Source organism: Vicia villosa, linkage group LG2 (genome assembly GCF_029867415.1).
Source record: "Vicia villosa cultivar HV-30 ecotype Madison, WI linkage group LG2, Vvil1.0, whole genome shotgun sequence".
Classification (NCBI taxonomy): domain Eukaryota; kingdom Viridiplantae; phylum Streptophyta; class Magnoliopsida; order Fabales; family Fabaceae; genus Vicia; species Vicia villosa.
Genome location: NC_081181.1, coordinates 133,115,549 through 133,138,643, shown reverse-complemented (window position 1 = coordinate 133,138,643; position 23,095 = coordinate 133,115,549). Strand labels below are relative to the sequence as shown.

Here is a 23,095-nt window from a genome sequence, read left to right as displayed (position 1 = left end):
AACCCAAATTTAAGAATGTGCATGATTGGTTATTTTCAAAAACCAAACTACAACTATTTTAAAACTGATTTATAACCATAATCACATTTTAATTAAAACTGATTTTAAATTTGGTTATGATTATATAACCGGTTTTTTAAAAAAAAAATCAATTTTGAAAAAAAGTTCGATTTTTTTTCTCTTGACAATTATAATATTTAGATTTAGATAATAATCGGATTATAACCGAATTCAAAATAATTTAACCGGTTAATAACCATTTAATTATATCTGAATTATATTAATGGATAATCAAACCATTAATAACTAAACAAGTTAATAACCATTCAATTATATAAAGATATTTAAAAGTGGTTTAGATTTGATTATGAATTTGGGCATCACAACCGGATATTTTGTTCACCCTACTTATGTTAAATATTTTATTTTATTTTTGAAATGAGAAAATGAGGAAATGTAAAAATAAAAGCAAAAGTAGTAAGATATTTTGTGATCATTAGTGCGGCTGTGAACCGTTTGAATAAGAGACATAATTATTACTCTCCCTTTCTTAAATAGTCACTTTAGAAAAATCAAAATAATTATATAGTTTAATATTGATAAAATGACAAAAGGACTTATAATAAATAAAAGAATTATCAGTAACATTTTTAAGCAGCTACCTAAAAAATAAAAATACATTAGGTCTCTCTCTCCCTTAGTCAAACTCCGTATGATTTGCCTTTTTTGACTTCTACAAACCCACTCTCACAAACACGTAATTTCCTCTTAAAACAAAGGTCATTTCCGCCATTCCACACATAAAAAAACCCAAATAAACATGTCGATACACACGCATTTTCCGTTACAAAACCCCCACGAAACAAGTGTGAACAAGTCGAAGGTTCTCTTTACCCTACCCAAAAAAAAAAACACTACAACTTGTTCATTCATTCATGTAGCTTCTTCCTTCCACTATAATTTCCCGTTGGAAAAAAACCAAGAATTTATCATAGTACTGCGTGCTGAATTTACTCCTTCAACTGCTACAATATTTAAAGGTACTATACAATTACTTCAATTTTTCAATTTTCAGTTTTTTCTATGCATTAATTATAATAGATGGCTTCCCAACTGCTTATTTCACAAGCTTTAACTTCTCATTTAATCCATCACCTGAAAAACTCAACACGTACATGATTTTTTCTAATATCATTTTTTTTTCAGGTTAATTTTCTTCATCACAAGATGAACTTTGTAATCATGATCTCAATAGTTTTCTTATGGACTATTTTATCGGATGCACAGAATAGCACAAACACAAACTGTTTGAAACGTTGTGGAGATGAAATTGTTCAGTATCCTTTTGGATTCTCTGAAGGTTGTGGAATCAAATTGGACTGTCATGATGATAACACGCCTCAAATTGGCGAGTTTCTGATTCAGAATGTGACTAAAACCAGTTTGTTAATCTACCTTCCTGCGAAGTGCAACCGGAGTATGGAATCTATTCAACCGCTTTTCGGTATGAATTTTGCTCCGACAAGGAATAATAGTTTTCTAGTTCAAGGTTGTTCGGTTCCGCTTGGTGGATGTGTGATTCCGGCTTCGAGTTTTATTGGGAATCAGATTGAATTTGAGAGCTGTGATAGTAGAAGTAGTAATATAAGCTGTTTTAATGAACAAAAGGGAGAGGTTGATGTTTTGAGTTATGAGGAATTGAATAAAACTAAGTGTAACTATTTGTTCTCGGCTGTTTCGGTTGAACAGAATAAAGAGATTTCGTTGCAGTTTCAGGCTGTTGAATTGGGGTGGTGGCTTCAAGGTTCTTGTGATTGTTCTGAGAATGCTACTTGTTCGGAGGTGCGTCTGGAAGGAAATGGTTTTGGATTTCGGTGTCAGTGTTTGGATGGTTTCCGGGGAGATGGATTTGCCAAAGGCTCCGGTTGCCGGAGAGGTGAGTTTAGCATTTTGTGTTTTATCTTATTTTATGTGTTTTTTAGAAGTGGGTTTTGTTTCATTGTTATGCTTTGATTGGATACTTTGATTCTTGTTCTTAGAATAATCATAATGCTGCATAAAAATAATGATTGTGATGCTTTTTGACAAACTGGTTTGGTTCTGCTTTATGTGGTGGCCAATCAAGTTGCTGCACTTCAATTCTGTTTAGTAGAAAAAGTTTGCTCTTTGTTCAAGTTGTTTGAAAGACCAGTCAATTTCGTCTGCTAAAAACTACATGAAAGATGCAAATTTGAAACTTGATTTCTTTTAGTTTTCATTTTGATTTTTTTATAACCAAATTCTAAGTTGATAATTTGTTTCGAAAACAAGAATTTGTCTGTAGCAGAGATCAAGCTCTAGATAGCTTATACAATACTTCAATATTCCAACTAGTACCACTAAACTACTCTTCTAGGAATATAGTGGATCGCGATTGTTAGATAAAGATAAGCAACTCATATTTTGAGATGTATTTTAAAGTTGATTTGATGAGTTGAGAGTTTAAGTTAGCTGTCTTAATCTTTATCAAACAGTCAAAATCATTTTAATGTGATTGTGCTTTTTCAATGAGAAATTTGGTCTTGCAAATCATCCACACCAAATTTTACTTTTTGTGACAAGCATCAAACTTATTTCTTGTGGACCTTGAGGGTACTCTTAGGCTCCTTTATTTTGAAGTGAAATATGAAAGTAAAGCCAAAATTGATTGCTTTGCTTGGTTTCTTCTGATAATGAAATTCATTGTCATGGAAAAGAGGATGAGAATATGAGAAATGAATGTTGTTATCTTGAATTAGTTGTTTTTGGTGTGCTGTTTTGTTTTGAATGGGAACTTATTAACAAAGAAATAATCCTTAAAAAGTCAACATCAGTGGCTGCACATGTATGGTAGCTAAGAATAAGATTGACTTGAACTTTGATTTGTTTTATTGGTGGTCAAAAGAGAGAGAAGTGATGATACATTCCAAGAATCACAATCAGAGATTTAGAGGAATTAAGATTTAGGATATGATCTTATTCTTATATAAATATTAATTAACCACATTGCTTGTAACTTTAAGAATGCAGACATAGTTGATAGCAATTTTTTTACCTTTTAATACTTTGCTGACAGAGGAAATTGAGTTTCATGCCAGTTTTTCAAGTAAACATCTAATAGACATAGTGAGAACTAAATGTCAACATTTGCTGAGCTGTGCCATGTTATTTACAGCAATTTTATACTTTTGCATGACTTTGAATAGTTTTTATATTTAATCTGGTTTATTTATTATTAAACATTTGCAAAAGATTATTTAATCAAAATATCTTAAAATTTTATCAAAACTAAACTAACATTTTGTGATCATTGAATTGTGAAAAGTTCTTTCTGACTCAGTCGACAAAGAACATTTTAGATACTGCACATCTAGGTCATTTGAACCAGTTGGTTAAGAATAACTATCAATACTCTAATGCAGATTAATTTTATTTCTTTATCTGTTCAATTAGTATATATTGTCATCTTTTTAATTATTTGTCTATGGTTGCCTTGTCATCAGCTCCAAGTTGCAGTGCTTCAACACTAACATCCGGAGGATGCAGGAGCGCAATCAAAATCGGTGTTGTTGTCGGAGGTATAACCTTGCTTTCATTCCTCGTACCATTGGTCTTACTATTACAAACTGACAAAACGTTGAGGACGAATATGACAAATAATATTGATTCATTCTATGTGATTGCTTCTATTTAACAGTGATTATAGCCGGAGTTGTGATTGTGGCTGCCCTCATTCTTGTATGCTACTGTGCTAGGCGCCGTTTTACTTGGTTGAGAAAGCATACCAGAGTAAAGCGCCTACTACGCGAAGCTGCGGGAAACTCTATTGTGCCTCTTTACACTTATAAAGACATAGAAAAGGCCACAAATTCTTTCTCTGAAAAGCAGACACTAGGAACCGGGGCTTTCGGCACAGTTTATGGCGGAAAACTTCATAATGATGAGTTTGTTGCAATCAAGAAGATAAGACATAGAGACACGAACAGTGTTGATCAAGTAATGAATGAGATCAAGCTCCTTTCTTCGGTGAGTCACCCAAATTTGGTTCGCCTCCTAGGTTGCTGCATTGAAGAGGGAGAGCAGATACTTGTTTATGAATATATGCCAAATGGAACACTGTCTCAGCATTTGCAAAGAGAGAGAGGTAAAGGTCTTCCGTGGACGATACGACTCACCATTGCCTCTGAAACTGCCAATGCTATAGCTTATCTCCATTCTGCAATTCATCCACCAATTTACCACAGAGACATAAAATCCAGTAATATACTACTGGATTATAACTACAAATCTAAAGTAGCTGATTTTGGGCTTTCTAGGCTTGGTATGATAGAGACATCACATATTTCAACTGCTCCGCAAGGAACTCCGGGTTATGTGGATCCTCAATACCACCAGAACTTCCACCTTTCTGATAAAAGTGACGTCTACAGCTTTGGAGTGGTTTTGGTAGAGATAATAACTGCCATGAAAGTGGTTGATTTTGGTAGACCTCAGAGTGAGATTAATTTAGCTGCACTTGCTGTTGATAGGATTAGGAGGGGTTCTATAGATGAGATTGTGGATCCCTTCATTGAACCAAATAGAGATGCTTGGACTCTATATTCCATTCATAAGGTGGCTGAGCTTGCATTTAGATGTCTTGCTTTTCACAGTGACACAAGGCCAACAATGATGGAGGCGGCCGAAGAGCTGGAGTACATTAGACGCCGTGCATGGACAACTATGGAGGAAGCTATATGTTTGGGTTCATCGGTTGGATCTGCGAGTTCATCCCCTCGCAATGGAAGTGAGAAGTCAGTGAGTGGTATTAAGTTGAATAAAATAGGACAAGAAATTGAGGGATTGATTGTTCCATCCAAGAATGAAAACTTGCTGCAATCTATGGAATTAGAAGTGAAAGACAGTTCCCCTATATCAGTGCATAATCCGTGGTCAAGTGGAAATAGCTCGCCTTCAACAAACAGCTTGTTGGGAAATATCGTTCGGTGACGTAAGCCACCGACGATGTGAATAATACTTAAGGCATATACATAAAAGTTTTCTTTTCTTTTTCAGTTTACATTGATGTTTTTATGTGTGATTAAGATTCTAGTTTACTAACAACTTCTGAAAGCTTGTATGCAAAAATAATCAGCAATAGATATACAAAATTTTCTATGCAGACAAAGATGTAAACTATGAATAGTTACTATTGTATATTATGACTCGAAAAGACCAACAACTTTAGGCTACATTATTTTATCAAGCAAGTACAAATGTGCAAATTTAGATGAGTTTTGATGTATCAGTAGTCTATGTAATGTCTAAGAAAGGCAGCACTTAACAGTTTACACTATATGATTATATGCTTCATCCATGTCAATCCATTCTTAAATTTAGTCGTTGTTTTTTTTACCAAGTCTCATAATTCTAAACATGACAGCAAATGTCAATTAAACTTCTTAGTCATTGGTTGTTAATTATTAATCAAAGCTGCACAAGAATTTTGTTTCCGCTTTCTACTAAAGCAACCATTTCTGATTGACTGAGAGTTTCATGAATTTAGTATTGGCGGATAAACAGATATCCATTGTTCAAACATATTAGTATTTAGTAATGAGCAATGTAGTGGACTTATAATAAACATTTAAGTGCACAGAGATTGTATGAAAATAGACATTTGAGCTAACAATTGCCATTGATATCTTGTTTTAGATCCTAATCTATAACAGGCTTGTACAATGTACATAATTTGTCTGTTGAAATGTTGCTCATTGACAGATCTAACAATTTGGTGTAAAACAGTAAAAATAAAGTATTGTATGTTGTCTGTCACCTAGCCATGACTTCTTGGATCAACAACTTGATGCACCTTTCTTTTCTCAGCACTTGTATATTGGCCTACAGCGCGCGCATGAGGCACCGATGCTTCACCACGAGCAAGCGCATCAACATTGTCAAGCAGATACTGTCTTGGAAGTCTCCCAACTACATTTCCCTCTTCATTTCCTTCTTTATCAAGGAAGGCAAAGTGCGGAATACCCTCCACGCCAAACTCGTCAAGCTCTTGTTCCCATTTCGTGTTATCCACATTCAACATCACAAAGTTCACTTTATTCCTGATTTATGAAGTAAATAAAACAGTGTCAAGATTGAGAATTAGTACACGAAAAACCATAAACCATATCAATATTATACAAAATGTTGGCATTTGAATTTTCCTTCAAAATAAGGCATCAACATAAGCAAGAAATAGAAATGATTACTTGTACTGCTGCTCTATTTTGTAGACATCGGGAGCTAATTCCCGACAAACCTCACACCAATCTGCATAAAACTCCACAACAGTAGGCTTCCCATTTGAAAGAGCCTGCTCGTAAGGCAATGCAACAGCAGAGAGATCCGTCAAAGAAACACCAAAATCCAATCTAGTAAACACGAAAAGTCCCAAAGCAGCTAAAGTAGAAGCAATCGCGATTTTTCTGCTGATATCTTTATTCGGCAATTGAGGAAGTTCAGCAGAATCAACGCTCGAACTTGTCGTCTCCTCCTTACTGCTACTTGGCTCAACCACAACTCGTATTTCCTGAGGCTGAAATGAAACCATCAAATCAAAAGAATTAAGCTACGAAATTAAAATAAACAAAACGACGTGATAGTTATGGAAATAAGAGTTTGTTTACCGGTTTTGTTGAGGGATTATCTTTTTCGTTAAGGTTTGGATCTGTTTGGGAGGCTAAGGTGTGGAATTTTGGAAATTTGATGTGGCGGTGGCGAGGATATACGGTGGCGGAATGAGAAGGTTGAAAGCATGGTCGGAATCTATGGAGACCGATTGGGTTTAACGATAGACGAGCCATCCACGGGGTGCTTAAAACAAATATCTGCGGTTGCTTGGTGAAGGTAGTAAGTAATTATCCTGAACTTCATTAAAACTATCACCGCTAACTACAAAATCTATTAGAAGATAGAATTTTATTTGTCCTTGACTTTCTTTTAATTGTTGGGGATAATAGTCAATAGTTAGTGAATTATAAGAGGTAACAAATAATTTGATTTGTATAAGTAAAAATATGGTAAATCTTTGAATTTTTTTCTTCAAAACACACTTATTTTTTTTTCAATGCATAACACTTGGCAATTCAATTAGCGATTCTATTGAAAAAAAATCCTAATCAATTGAATTGGCGATTGCACTATGTTTAGCCAATTGAATTGGCGACTATGTACAAGCGTCGTCGCCAATTCATTTGTCTGCTATGTGTTGGATAGTTTTTTTAGTACCGTTAAAAGCCTGTCTTCTACCATTTATTTCACATCTCTTCTTATTTTCTTCTTAATATTTTCTTCACTTGTTCTAACATGGTTAGTAAAAGAAATGGACATATTTGTTTTTCAAGAACCAAGCCTCCAATGAAAATGTGTTTTTGGAATATCCAGAGCTTCGAGCAACTTGAGAGGAATTTGAAGTTTTGGTTAGACAGAGAGATTAATGATAATGAAAGAATAAGAAGTATCAATAAACTTGTTTCATACATCTCTATTGCGGATGAAAATGATGATATTCAGCGTATGTAAGTGTCAGTTAAAGATGACAATGATGTTGGGGATATGATGTCTGCACCAGATGAAATCATTTTGATTGTTGTAATCTCTTAGATATGTTGTAGTGTTAAGTCTTTATATTTGTTGTATGTCTAATTGTTTTAGGCATGTTTATGTTCGTGTGTTGTTGTTTTAGGGGAGTTTATGTTCGTTTTGTTGTAACCAAAAGTCATTATATATATATATATATATATATATATATATATATATATATATATATATATATATTAAATGCCAAGGTTACAAATTTTTTAACAACATAATAAATTATCATGCAGAACTTGTTCCTACATTGGGACAACGTTTCCGTCTATGTTCAGGCTAACGACATATACCACACAATCTTACCATTTTGTCACCGTATCCATTTTGGTTCTAATACATGTGTTGTTCGGGTGACCCTTTTTTCTCTTTCTCATATCTTCGTTGCACCAAATAGCACCGCCTTAATATGTATGCGAATATTCCTCTTTTTCTACCACTGAGAAGCTATTGTTATATACATCAAGTACGTTTATAACTTTATAAACGACAGATAAATGCTTGGAAGCATCCTGGCGAACACTTGAACATGCCACAATGACAAGAGAGCAAGACATGCATAAGACATGAAACTTTTCTCAATCGCACCAACCTTGATATTGTTTGAACCGATAGTATCCCTTTGGCCTCCCCTCGTTGTGGTTCATTGTCTCCTCTACATTGAAAGCGTATATATGACGGTCAAAGCTTATAACAACATGTGTGCTAGCTTTGATAGTTTCCTCCTTTATTACTTTCATGCACCTTTCACTGAACAGTTGCCCCGATTGTAACACCGAACTTCATTTTTTGTCTCCGATTGCAAACAGTGATCCTAACCTAAAATAGGTTGCTCTTACCAATGCGATTATTGGTAGGTTTCTAATGTATTTGAAGACAAAGTTCATGAATTCCACAAGTTTTGTTGTCATGTGGCTCCATCGTTGATCCTTGTCAAATGCCCTAGTCCACTTCTCCACTAGAATATTATCGACCCACCTTAATGCATCATTATTTGACAATATAATTTCCCCGTGGTAGTGTTTGAATGATAAATGATTTAAAGTATACCCCGCATTCACAACTTTTTTCCAAAGACTTTTGTCTTTGATTCCCGCATGAAGTCTTGTGCAATATGTCTAATGTAGTAGACATGAGTAGAATGAGGATTTTGCCAATTATTATCAAGATTATTGTATGCACTCTCAATAGATGCATGCCTGTCTAAAATCAAACAAAGGCTGGAATGTGAAGAAATGTGTGTTTTGGGATTCTTGAGAAAAAATTCCAACCACTACTAGTCTCACTGTCAATAAGAGCGAAGGCAATGGGAAAGATATTATAGTTATCGTCTTGTGCCACTATCATAAGTAATGTGCCATTATATTTCTCATACAACCATGTTCCATCAATTTAAATAATAGGTTTTTAAAATGCAAAACCTTTGATGCATGGTTAAAACGCCCAAAAAAGTCGATGGAGTATTCTATTTCTACTACCACAAGTTTTGTCCGGCGTATATGCTGATAGTGTCTCCATAATTGCAACAGTTCCCGGAGCATATGTCTTAGGTGCCACCAAATATTGTGGAAGTTCTTTGTACGAGGCCTTCAAATTTTCGTATACCTGTTCAACAATCTTTGCCCTTGCAATCCATGCTTTCCTGTACGAGGGAGTATAATTGTATATTGTAACGATATGGAAGATTATTATACTCACCTTCAATTATGGTCCTTGCTAATAAGAGGCAAAATGTGTCGACATATTATTTAAGAGCCTAGTTTACGATGATCATGTTGAATATTATTGGTGATGCAATTGTGAGGTGGATTCATATAAGTTATCTCTCATGAATCACTTCCCTTCCTGTAAGACGCTGCCAGTCGAAACATGCAAAGCACATTACAACCCTGTATCAGTGAGATCTATGGTATAATCAACAGAGTTAACCATATGAAACTTTTTTTATAGTTCGCACACATTCTTCTTTTGTGCGGAACATACACAAATGAGTCTTAACTGATGCTATCATGTCAATCGAATCTAAACCAACTAGTAATTATATGTATTGGTACAAATTGGTTACAATTGGATTTCTTATCTGAAGATATGAATGTATATGATACATACCAAACCACTTACACACAACAAACTTCAGCACCTAACCCCCCACAAAATTACCAAACCACTTACACACAACACTCAACCCAACAAAATTACTAACTCACAAACACCCAACCCACAACTAATATATGCCACACACCCAACCATAAAACCAACCCCATACCACCACCACCAACATGATTATTATCAAAACACCCAATAAACATATATCGCCAACAACTTCTTCTACCATAGTCAAAACACCCAAAAAAAACTAATGACATCAACACTTCCTAACATAGCCAAAACACCCTAACATCACAATATCAAAACATCCAACAAACATATGACTCTCAAACACCACAACATCCACTTCTTCCTTTCTCCAACGAAGCATTCATACCAATGTCGTCAGTCAATCGACCATACCACTCACCAATAACCCCATCAACCTAAACAACATAACCCAACATGGGCAACAAACTCAATTATGACAGCGCGTCAATGCATACACAAGACTACATAGAATTACAAGAACTTCTTAGGAATTCTGGTGATGGTGATGTTCCATGGACCTCGTATCAAACTACTGAAGTGAATCAACAGAGACCGCTACAAGAAAAGGTACCTAAGGGGTGTGGAACTGGTGACATGTATGATTAAATGAGTCGTCGTCGTTAGTATAAAAAGTATTCTCGTATGTAATCTAATTTAAATTAAATATTATTAGTTTCTATTTAATTTTTGTTATTAATTAATTGGATTAAAATAAAAAAGTATCCAACACATAATAGCCAGATGAATTATCGACTGCTCCTAAGACTTGTACATTGTCCCCAATTCAATTGGGCATGACTCATATTTTTTCAATGGAGTCTCTAATTGGATTGGCATGTGTTGTTTGTTGCAATTTTTTGTTTGAAACATGGATACTTTAAAAATTAAAGGAGAAAGATAGTTATTTGGAAAATTTTATTGAAAAACTTGGTTATTTTAATAAAAAAAATTCAAATCTTTTATTTATTAATTACCTTTAGAGTTTAACTCATGAAATTAATTATTTTACATTGTTAGTGAGTATAACTCAAGTTAATCAAAATCGGATGAGAGATTAAAGCGGTCTACTCAAGGTTTAGGGTTTAGAGGTTTACAACTAAAAAATTCGTTTTTAATGACCAATTTAATAATTGGAAAAATTCAATCACTCTAGCAATCGAATTAACCACTGAAATTTTATATACATGAGTAAATTTTTAGATGTCACTAAATCTGCCAGAAAATAAAAATTGTCACCGATTTAATGACTGAAGTTTTTTTGACTGAAAATTTAGTCTCCAAAATCATTTTTTATATAAAGTTTACTATATGAAAAAAATTAGTGACATAAATTTTGGTCACCGATCATTTTTATTTTTTCTCTATTTTTTATTTCTCTTGATTAAGTTATTGTTTAACTCTCAATTTTTATCTTATTTTTTAAAGATTTTTATTTCTCATAATTTTTAGTTTTAGTAAATTTTAATGTCACATTTTCTTTTTTATTATTTTACAAATAAACATATTTATATAACAAAATTATGTAATTTTATTTTATATGTGCATTAAAAATAAACTTAATTTTATTTTATATGTGCATAAAAATAAACTTAATTTTATTATGAAATTTTTATAAATATTAATTATATTGATTTTTTTAAATATTATTTGAACATTTTAGAAAATTTTATTTCTATGGTATTATGTATATTTTTTTAAATATAATTTTAAATAAAATAAAATATTTCAACCGAAAAATGATGGTCACTAAATCAATTGCAAAACACTATAGTGGTCGATTTTTAAGCTTTTTCGATCTCTAATTCAGTCACAAAAACAAATTTTCTAGTAGTGGTTGGACCCAAATTCAACCGATAATAATTAAATACATGTTTTTATTATAATAAAAATAATAAATATATTTCACACTATTTAAAATTAAACTTCAATAACAAATTGAGATAAGAAAAACAAATTTTTAAAAATAATAATAAATACATCTAAATAATAAAAAAATATATTTAATTTTATCAATACGCAATAGTTATTTTATGAATGAAAATAAGTACAAGTTATTGAATTTCTTAGTGTCGTTTTTAAATTTAATAACGTACATAAAAAATATAGGTGATAAATGAATGTGTCTTAAAAATAAGTGAAATAGTAAATTAGATGAAAAATGTGTAGGAAAATTCCCTCCCCTGATGAAAATTTTAAAATATCTTTAAATTCAGATATTCATATTTGAATACACATTTTTTTTAAAAGAAGACTTTGCATATGTTTATCCGAAGTCACCATGTTTTATACAAAAATGGTGATTTCAGATATTCATATGCAAAGTCACATTTTTTTATAAAAAGGGTGTCTTTAGAGATGCATATCGGAAATAATTTGAGGTATTTCAGAAAACGCAAACAGCCACCCCCACTCTTTGCATTCTCTTCAAACACCAAATATTCCCTAAAACAACAAAAACCCATTTTTACCAAAACATAAATTGAAGATTCACACTCTACAAGTTCCATTCAAGCATTCTCAGAAGCTTAAAGCTCAACTCAAAGCTCAACAAATTTGTAAGTTTTCAATACTCTTTACCTCAAACTCAAAGTTAGAATTTAGGGTTGTTAGAATTTAGTACAATGTGTTGGTTGATGTTATTGTAGTTTAATATTAGTGTTTAGATGTTAAAAAATGGATTTTGGATGAGTTAGGCGCGAGAGTCCACGTGGGGACGGGTCCACGTGGAGGAGGCACCTACAGAATTCTCATCTGCACCGAAGATTTGTTTGTGTCGGGCGTCTTCCTTTCGTGAGGTTACTCGGGAGGAGGAGGTACCTGAGCACGGTGAGGTACCTGACCCGTCATAACTCTCCAATTTTAGTGGTTAGCGAACATACTCTTTTTGAGATGGGTGGAGGCTTGATGGTTGGTATTGTGATTGAGAATATCTCTTGGGACAACGACCTTAGATGGCGTATGACTATTGTCTCGCCTCTATAGTCATGAGGAGGAGAATTACGACCATGTTGATGACAATTATGTCTTTCTGGAAATCTTGTGCTCTTTTTATGGAAGCGACACAACATCGATGGGAGCGCTCATTGTAGCAGCTCCATGATGACCATGTTGTAGCATCTCTAACTATGTTACAATATGATAAGAGACTTTTTGTTGATTATCTTTGATGCAGAGAAGTTTTTCGTTGAAGAGGCTTACATTTTGTTATTGCATTAGATTGTAGGTGCATCTTGAGTTCGTTAGAACCATATACTCTCATCGTGGCTTGGAGGTGTTGAAGGTTGTGTGATAATTTTGATCACGAGGATTCAACCGAATGGGGGAAGAAAGAGGTTGATATTGATAATGCGGTGGTTGAAGTGTAAATTGTGTTGGAATGAAGAAAGTGAAAGACATTCTTGAGTTATCGACTAAGATGTTGGAATCTAATGTGACGTTGCACTCAACGAAGTGATTAAGATTGAAGCCTGTACATCTTATTGTTGAGGAGGTTCTTCCGTTGTGAGAGTGAGAACTGGCACTACAATATCTTTAAGCATCTAAAGCATTTATCGGATATCAGGAATGGGAACAATGTTGCATTGTGTCGTTGATCCAATTGCTTTGGATCCTACCATTGTAAAATACAGTAGAAAGCAGTTGCAAGATGATTAACAATGATCTAAACGATTGTCAAAATCTCTTACGACGATCAGAACAATTATCATAAACATTTGTGATTGAGCAACAAAGAAGACCTGAGAAATTTGATGAATAATTTGTGAGGATCAGAAGATAATTTCCACAGATAACACAATTATTATGTACCAAAACAAAGAATAAGTGATAAGTAAAAGATGGCCATAATGAAAAGACTTAAGATACAATGAGTAATTCCTCCATTAATTAGAGAAAGGGAGTACGTGCAAGATAGCACTCCAACGCTTAAGTTACTATTTGAGAGAGGCGAAATTATACAAGTACGTATAAGAATACTTGGACATAAGTCACACTTATATAGGGATGAACGATTAGTACTATCACCAAGTAATCGAGCGTTGATTGCGGAAGAACATTCAATGTATATTAAAGGAGGAGATGAATGTGGTGGCGTACTTCCACGTGAATGAATGTGGTGGCGTACTTCCGTGTGATGTTCTCAATCAAATGAAAACTTCAGCTAGATTGGACTACATAATTCGATGGAGCTTATCAGCTAGATTGGACTACATAATTCGATGGAGCTTATCAGGCCTTATCGGGCCTTTTGCTAATGCAAAACAAAACCCAAATCCCTTATAAAAATGCAAGTCTGCCTATTATACAATTATTTCTGTTTTACCGTTGGTTGGCTCGATTTTGCAAGTTTACAAAGGTAATTTAAGTGTTTCATGACAGAAGAGGTGGTGTCCGTTGCAACAATGAGTTATAAGTGTTATAAGTTATGTATGTGAGTTTGTAAGCCTTGGTAAGATATAGCAGTTTTCGGTTGCATAAAATGCATTAAAGATGACTGAATTCTATTCATCAAGATCTATTTGACACCAATATCAACTAACTTTCAAGAAATAAGGTGTGGCTAGAAAAGTTCCCAGTTAAAAAGAGAACGTTGCTTCCCACCAAACTATTTTTTTAACCTCTGGCTCACTGCATCCATAAACTATTGAAAATGTAAGTTTTTAAAGCTGCTGATCCTAAACCTAGTTGATCAAAATATATGTATTGTATCAAACGGAATAAGCTCATATACATCAAACAACCCAATTGTTACTGTGAAGACTAATGCCACGTGTGATGAATAACTAACTCTCTAAGAGTTAGTTAGTTGGTTAAAACAGTTTGTTATGCATGTTAGTTAGTTAGTTAGCTGAGATATAGAAAGCTATATAACTACCAATGTAATCAATGTAAACTCTTGAGATTGATCAATACAAACTTGCAATATTCTTCTCCTTTTACATTCAGTTTTTCTCTCTTTTCTTCATGCACACATCAATGGATATTATGCATGCAACTGAGTGTTCACATGGTATCATCGACCTGTGATCCTTTTTCCGCTACGCTTTGCAAGTCCTCAATCTCCATATCTTCTTCATCTTCGTTCTTTGAATCCACTGCTTCGTTCTCACCATGTCTGCAACTTCTGAAGGCAGTGTTCATGGTGAAACCATTCTTCGCAATCAGCAAAAAGGGTATCAAAATGATACTCTCAATCCATACTTCATGCATCCAAACGAAAATCCAGCGTTGGTTCTCGTTACTCCTCTCCTATCAAGCAACAATTATCACTCTTGGTCTCGTTCCATGACAATGGCGTTACGTTCCAAGAACAAACTTCACTTCATCAATGGCGCTTTACCTCGTCCCTCGGATCTCGATTTCAATTATATTGCTTGGGACAGGTGCAACATCATGATCATGTCATGGATCAAGAACTCTGTAGAACATGAAATTGCTCAAAGCATTCTTTGGATTGAAAATGCAGCTGACATGTGGATCGAACTGAAGGAAAGATTCTATCATGGTGATGTATTTCGTATCTCTGATCTACAAGAAGAAATCTGCACCTTAAAGCAAGGTGACACATCTATTTCTTCCTACTACACTAAGCTGAAAATCTTATGGCAAGAGTTAGATAATTTTCGTCCAATACCTACGTGTGACTGTGATCCTACATGTTGTGCTATCACCAAGATACGCACCTACAGAGATAATGATCAAGTTATTCGATTTCTGAAAGGTTTGAATGATCAGTATGCAGCCATTCGTTCTCAAATTATGTTGATGGATCCACTGCCCAACATATGCAAGGTTTACTCTTTACTTGTTCAACAAGAAAGACAATCTTGCATTCCCCTTGATGAACCAAAAGTGTTAGCCACTCCTAACACCAATCGTGATCCACAATCCAGAAGTAATTCTCGAGGCAGAGGTAGTTTTCGTGGTGGTAGATCCCTAGGTGGCAGAGGTAGAGGTAATCGTGTTTGTACTCACTGTGGAATGACTAATCATACAGTGGATACATGCTTCAAAAAGCATGGCTATCCTCCCAATTGGAAACCAGATGGTGCAGTCAACAATTACACCACTGCACATGACAAATCTGATACTCATTCAAGTGATGATTCTGAAGCTAATGCACAGGTAAACTCTGGATTGGCTTTTACTCCTGAGCAGCACAAGGCTTTGTTGGATTTACTCCAAGATGCATCAAACTTACAGTCTCATAACATTAATCACCTCACCTCCCAAACCAATCCCAGTTCAGGTATCATTTGTGCTATTCCAAACTCTTTTCACCCTGAAACCTTTGTCCTTGACACAGGGGCAACTGATCATGTTTGCTTCACTCAAAATTATTTTCAGTGTCTTAAGCAAATCAAACCCATCACAATCAAACTTCCTAATGGTAGTCTTGTTACCACTAAGTTCTCAGGCACCATTAAATTTACTGATTCTTTTTACATCACTGATGTTTTATATATGCCTGAGTTTTCTTTCAATCTTATCTCTGTTCCCAAGTTGACCAAAACCCTCAATTGCCAACTTATGTTTACTGATGTTAATTGTGTCATACAGGATTTATCATCCAAGATGATGATTGGCACAGCTGAACTGCATGGTGGATTGTATCTTCTCAAGTCTCCATCTGTTTCCTTGTACCCTAATCCACCTAATCATTTTGTTAATTCAAGTGTACATATTCCTGTAAATAGCTCTTCCAATTGTAGCCTATGGCATCTAAGGCTTGGTCATACTTCTTTCTCTAAACTGGTGGAACTCAATAAAACTTTCCCTTTTATCAAACCTATCAATTCTAATTTACCTTGTGATGTGTGTTTTTATGCCAAACAAAAGAGATTGCCCTTCTCTCATAGCACTAATATATCACAGGCTGTTTTTGATTTGATACACATGGACATATGGGGGCCTTTAGCCACTCCCTCCATGATGGGTTTTAGGTATTTTCTTACCATTGTAGATGATAAGAGTAGATTCACTTGGATCTTTCTAATGAGACAGAAATCTGAAACTTCAAAACTTGTCCAATCTTTCATAGCCATGGTTAAGACACAGTTTAATTGCCAAGTTAAATGCATTAGATCCAACAATGGTCATGAATTCAAACTCTCTGATTTTTATCAGTCCCATGGCATCACACATCAAACATCATGTGTTGGTACCCCTCAACAAAATGGCATTGTTGAGAGGAAACATCAACACATACTTGGCATTTCTAGAGCCCTTTTATTTCAAGCCAATCTCCCACATATTTTCTGGGCTCATGCTGTAAGTCACTCCATTCACATCATTAATAGATTGCCAACCCTTTTCTTGAAACACAAGTCACCCTACCAAGTCCTTCATAATACACTTCCAGACATGTCCCATTTGAGAGTATTTGGCTCTTTATGCTATGCAACTACACTTAAAACTAATAGAACGAAACTTGATACCAGGTCTAGGAAATGCATATACTTAGGATATAAACCAGGTGTCAAGGGTCATCTCTTATTTGACCTTCAATGCAAGGAACTCTTCTTATCTAGGGATGTCACATTCTTTGAGACAGTTTTTCCCTACAAACCTCATTCTCAGTCTAGCATTCCTACACAACAGTCAATTTCATCCTCAGATGACATGTTTGATCATTTTTTCATGACTGAGTCACTCTCCTCTCCTCATATACCCTCCACCAGTTCATCTGCTCCTAATGTTACTCCTAATGTCAGCACATCTTCAGCCCCTAATCCCAGCTCATCCGCTCCTAATGTTACTCCTAATGTCAGCACATCTTCAGCCCCTAACCCTAATCCACCTCCTAATCCTGTCAGAAAATCTGCCAGACATATTCAGCCACCCTCATATCTTAAAGATTACCATTGTGCTTTATTATCTGATACAATCCCCAAGCTTGATTCAGCTCAGTCCACATCATCCTGTAAGTATCCCCTTTCTGATGTACTCCATTATTGTTTTTTGTCTCCTGACCACAAACATTTTGTTCTAAATCTATCCTCCATTCATGAACCACATTCCTATGAGACTGCTATGCTTGATGTCAATTGGAAAAAGGCCATTGAAGCTGAGTTATCTGCTCTGATTAAAACCAATACATGGCTGCTTGTGCCTTTGCCTCCACAGAAGAAATCAATTGGATGCAAATGGGTGTTTAAAGTCAAACTTCATGCAAATGGGACTGTTGAGAGATACAAAGCTAGGCTAGTTGCCAAAGGCTTCACACAAACTGAAGGTCTTGACTATACAGATACTTTCAGTCCTGTGGTCAAAATGACTACCATTCGTGTTCTCCTTGCAATTGCTGCAGCATCCAATTGGCCTCTCTATCAACTGGATGTCAACACAGCTTTTCTCCATGGAGATCTTCTTGAAGAAGTCTACATGAAGCCTCCTCCAGGTCTGGAACTTCCTCAACCTGGTCTTGTTTGCAAGCTGCAAAGATCTCTATATGAATTAAAGCAGGCTAGCCGCCAATGGAACACCAAATTGTCTGACACCCTATTAGCCTCTGGTTACTTACAGTCCAAGGCAGATTACTCATTGTTCACCAAACAATCTGTTAGAACAAGATTTGTTCTGATCAATTATCTTAGTTTTGATGATAACAATAATATGAATTTTGCTTAAGATAATATGGTACTCTAATTCAATGCAATTTCCCTTTCAGGAAATATATATAAAGAGTATGCATAATTCAGCGCTCAGAAGCTTTGTCTCAAATGGTTCAGCATGCAACATCAGAACATGGTCTGGCAAGACATCAGAAGATGGTCGAAGCAGAATCAGAACATGGATCTATGGAAGCATCAGAAGAACAAGAGAACAGAAGCACTGAAGTTCTGATGGTATCACGCTCAGAAGCACTTCAAGGTCAGAAGATCAGAAGATGCTTTGCACCAAGCTGTTTGACTCTGATGATAATCAAACGTTGTATTTACAAACATCAGATCAGAAGAAAGTACAAGTGGCAGGCTACGCTGACTGACAAAAGGAACGTTAGAAGCTATTAAAGGCAACGTCAGTAGACACAGCGTGAACAAGGCTCGAGGTAGTTGACAAAAGCATATAACATTAAATGCGATGCTGTACGGAACACGCAAAGCATTAAATGCACTCAACGGTCATCTTCTCATACGCCTATATATATGAAGTTCTGATGAGAAGCAAGGTTAACGATTCTGAAGAAAAACAACTCATATTAACTTGCTGAAACTCTGTTCAATTAAAAGCTCAGAAACTTCATCTTCATCAAAGCTCACTACATTGCTGTTGTAATATATTAGTGAGATTAAGCTTAAACGTTAAGAGAAATATCACAGTTTGTGATTATAGCTTTTAAGAAGCATAGTAATACTCTTAGAAAGATTACATTAAGTTGTAAGTAACTAGAGTGATCGTGTTGATCAGAATACTCTAGGAAGTCTTAGCTTGTGTCTAAGCAGTTGTAATTAGAGTGATCACGTGGTGGTCAGGATACTCTAAGAAAGTCTTAGCTTGTGTCTAAGCAGTTGTTCCTGGAGTGATCAGGTTGTGATCAGGATACTCTAGAAGACTTAGTTGCGGACTAAGTGGAAAACCATTGTAATCCGTGCGATTAGTGGATTAAATCCTCAGTTGAGGTAAATCATCTCTGCGGGGGTGGACTGGAGTAGTTTAGTTAACAACGAACCAGGATAAAAATAACTGTGCAATTTATTTTTATCTGTCAAGTTTTTAAAGCTACACTTATTCAAACCCCCCCTTTCTAAGTGTTTTTCTATCCTTCAATTGGCATCAGAGCGCCGGTTCTAAGGTGCAAGCACTTAACCGTGTTTAGAAAAGATTCAGGAAGAGAAAAACGCTTCAGTTAAAAGATGGCTGGTGAATCTCAAGCAAATCCAACTCCATCTACATCTGGCTCTGCTGAGCAATACAACGGTAACAATGGTTATACTAGACCACCAGTATTTGATGGTGAAAACTTTGAATACTGGAAAGATAAACTGGAAAGTTACTTTCTTGGTCTAGATGGTGATCTATGGGATCTTCTGATGGATGGTTACAAACATCCAGTAAATGCCAGAGGCGTAAAGCTGACAAGGCAAGAAATGAATGATGATCAGAAAAAGCTTTTCAGGAATCATCATAAATGCAGAACTGTTTTGCTGAATGCTATCTCTCATGCTGAGTATGAGAAGATATCTAACAGGGAAACGGCCTATGACATATATGAGTCCTTGAAAATGACTCATGAAGGAAATGCTCAAGTCAAGGAGACTAAAGCTCTAGCTTTAATCCAGAAGTATGAAGCCTTCAAGATGGAGGATGATGAAGACATTGAAAAGATGTTTTCAAGATTTCAAACTCTTACTGCTGGATTGAGAGTTCTAGACAAGGGATACACCAAGGCTGATCATGTAAAGAAGATTATCAGAAGCTTGCCCAGAAGATGGGGCCCAATGGTGACTGCATTCAAGATTGCCAAGAATCTGAATGAAGTCTCTTTGGAAGAACTTATCAGTGCCTTGAGAAGCCATGAAATTGAGCTGGACGCAAACGAGCCTCAAAAGAAAGGTAAGTCTATTGCATTAAAATCTAATGTTAAAAAATGCACTAACGCTTTTCAGGCTAGAGAAGAAGATTCTGAAGAATCAGAATCTGAAGAAGAAGATGAACTGTCCTTGATCTCCAGAAGGCTAAATCAACTCTGGAAGAACAAGCAAAGGAAGTTCAGAGGCGTCAGAAGTTCAAAGAAATTTGAACATGGAGAATCTTCTGATGACAGAAGATCTGACAAGAAGAAGGCTGTCTGCTATGAGTGCAATGAGCCTGGACATTACAAGAATGAGTGTCCGAAACTTCAGAAGGAGAATCCCAAGAAGAAGTTTCATAAGAAGAAAGGTCTTATGGCAACCTGGGATGAGTCAGAAGATGATTCAGACTCTGAAGATGAGCAGGCTAACTGTGCGCTAATGGCGACAGAAGATGACGGATCAGAATCAGATTCTGAAGAGGTATTTTCTGAACTCACTAGAGATGAGTTAGTTTCCAGTCTAACAGAACTTCTGGAATACAAGTCTCAGATTAGTCTCAAATACAAAAAGCTGAGAAAGCTATTTGAATTTGAAACTAAGAAGCTTGAGTTGGAAAATTCTGAATTAAAAGAAAAACTTTTAAAATTATCCAATAATGTTGGATCTCCTTCTGATTCAGAAAAATCCACTCCTAGTTTAAACCATATTCTGAAAGAATATGATTTAAGTTTCAGGAAGTTCTTATCTAGAAGTATTGGCAGAAGTCAGCTAGCTTCTATGATATATGATGTGTCTGGAAACAAAAGAGTTGGCATTGGCTATGAGGGTGAAATCCCATACAAGCTTGAATCTGTGGATGATATGAAAATATCATACAAGCCTCTGTATAACCAATTTAAATTTGGCCACTCCCATGATATTAGGCACACATCACATGCACAAAGCTTTCACGTTACACACACTAAGAAGCATGTGACACAACCTAGGAAATATCATGAAACTCACATTAAGAATTATCATGATGTTCCTCCTATTGCTTACAATGTTAAACCCAAGTTCAATCAGAACTTGAGAAAAACTAACAAGAAAGGACCCAAGAAAATGTGGGTACCTAAGGATAAGATTATTCCTATTGCAGATATCCTTGGCTGCAAAAAGGACAAAGCACAACATGTCATGGTACCTGGACTCTGGATGCTCACGACACATGACAGGAAGAAGGTCTATGTTCCAAGACCTGGTGCTTAAGTCTGGAGGAGAAGTCAAGTTTGGAGGAGATCAGAAGGGCAAGATAATTGGCTCTGGAACTATAAAGTCTGGTAACTCTCCTTCCATTTCAAATGTACTTCTTGTAGAAGGATTAACACATAACCTCTTATCTATCAGTCAATTGAGTGACAATGGTTATGATATAATCTTTAATCAAAAGTCTTGCAAGGCTGTAAATCAGAAGGATGGCTCAATCCTATTTACTGGCAAGAGGAAGAACAACATTTATAAGACAGATCTGCAAGATCTTATGAGTCAGAAGGTGACTTGTCTTATGTCTGTTTCTGAAGAGCAGTGGGTCTGGCACAGAAGATTAGGTCATGCTAGTTTGAGAAAGATCTCTCAGATTAACAAACTGGATCTGGTCAGAGGACTCCCTAATCTGAAATTCAAATCAGATGCTCTTTGTGAAGCATGTCAGAAGGGCAAGTTCTCCAAACCTGCATTCAAGTCCAAGAATGTTGTTTCTACCTCAAGGCCATTAGAACTCTTGCACATTGATCTGTTTGGCCCTGTCAAAACAGCATCTGTCAGAGGGAAGAAATATGGATTAGTCATCGTAGATGATTATAGCCGCTGGACTTGGGTAAAATTCTTGAAACACAAGGATGAGACTCATTCAGTGTTCTTTGATTTCTGCATTCAGATTCAATCTGAAAAAGAGTGTAAAATCATAAAGGTTAGAAGTGATCATGGTGGTGAATTTGAGAATAGATCCTTTGAAGAATTCTCCAAAGAAAATGGTATTGCCCATGATTTCTCTTGTCCTAGAACTCCACAGCAAAATGGAGTTGTAGAACGAAAGAATAGGACTCTGCAAGAAATGGCCAGAACCATGATCAATGAAACCAATATGGCTAAGCATTTCTGGGCAGAAGCAATAAACACTGCATGCTATATTCAGAATAGAATCTCTATCAGACCTATTCTAAATAAGACTCCTTATGAATTGTGGAAGAATAGAAAGCCCAAAATTTCATATTTCCATCCTTTTGGATGTGTATGCTTTATTCTGAACACTAAAGATCATCTTGGTAAGTTTGATTCCAAAGCACAAAAATGTTTCCTTCTTGGATATTCTGAACGCTCAAAAGGCTACAGAGTATACAATACTGAAACATTGATTGTAGAAGAATCAATCAATATCAGGTTTGATGATAAGCTTGGTTCTGAAAAACCAAAGCAGTTTGATAATTTTGCAGATTGTGATATTGATATATCAGAAGTTGCTGAGCCAAGAAGCAACGCATCAGAAGCAGAGCTTCTCAGAAGCAAAGAATCTGAAGATCAAGTATCAGCTTCTCTGGAGGATCTAAGCATTTCTGAAGAACCATCTGTCAGAAGATCATCTAGACTCATCTCTGGTCATTCAGAAGATGTCATTATTGGAAAGAAGGATGACCCAATCAGAACAAGAGCATTCCTTAAGAACAATGCAGATTGTCAATTAGGTCTTGTATCTTTGATCGAGCCAACTTTTGTTGATCATGCTCTAGAAGATCCAGACTGGATAATTGCTATGCAAGAAG

General features: G+C 35.6%; 2 protein-coding genes across 2 annotated transcripts; one reads left to right on the top strand and one right to left on the bottom strand.

Moving 5' to 3' along the window:
* Positions 1-854: 854 nt before the first annotated feature.
* LOC131652164 (wall-associated receptor kinase-like 14) lies at positions 855-5,288 on the top strand. Its single transcript, XM_058921952.1, has 4 exons — positions 855-1,040; positions 1,207-1,936; positions 3,522-3,596; positions 3,716-5,288. Exons 2-4 carry the CDS (start codon positions 1,228-1,230, stop codon positions 5,005-5,007), a joined length of 2,076 nt encoding a protein of 691 aa, XP_058777935.1. The 5' UTR covers positions 855-1,040; positions 1,207-1,227; the 3' UTR covers positions 5,008-5,288.
* Positions 5,289-5,659: 371 nt separating this feature from the next.
* On the bottom strand, positions 5,660-6,960 carry LOC131652165 (thioredoxin-like protein HCF164, chloroplastic). Its single transcript, XM_058921953.1, has 3 exons — positions 6,681-6,960; positions 6,264-6,589; positions 5,660-6,116 (listed from the first exon to the last, which is right to left on the bottom strand). Exons 1-3 carry the CDS (start codon positions 6,855-6,857, stop codon positions 5,834-5,836), a joined length of 786 nt encoding a protein of 261 aa, XP_058777936.1. The 5' UTR covers positions 6,858-6,960; the 3' UTR covers positions 5,660-5,833.
* Between the last annotated feature and the right edge of the window lie 16,135 nt (positions 6,961-23,095).

Excerpts from the sequence above, each read along its gene's own strand:
- LOC131652164 (XM_058921952.1), top strand. The coding sequence starts at position 1,228 with ATGAACTTTGTAATCATGATCTCAATAGTTTTCTTATGGACTATTTTA. Across the intron at positions 1,937-3,521 it reads AGGCTCCGGTTGCCGGAGAG|CTCCAAGTTGCAGTGCTTCA; the intron begins GTGAGTTTAGCA and ends CCTTGTCATCAG. Across the intron at positions 3,597-3,715 it reads AATCGGTGTTGTTGTCGGAG|TGATTATAGCCGGAGTTGTG; the intron begins GTATAACCTTGC and ends TCTATTTAACAG.
- LOC131652165 (XM_058921953.1), bottom strand. The coding sequence starts at position 6,857 with ATGGCTCGTCTATCGTTAAACCCAATCGGTCTCCATAGATTCCGACCA. Across the intron at positions 6,590-6,680 it reads ATAATCCCTCAACAAAACCG|CCTCAGGAAATACGAGTTGT; the intron begins GTAAACAAACTC and ends GTTTCATTTCAG. Across the intron at positions 6,117-6,263 it reads AAAATAGAGCAGCAGTACAA|GAATAAAGTGAACTTTGTGA; the intron begins GTAATCATTTCT and ends TTCATAAATCAG.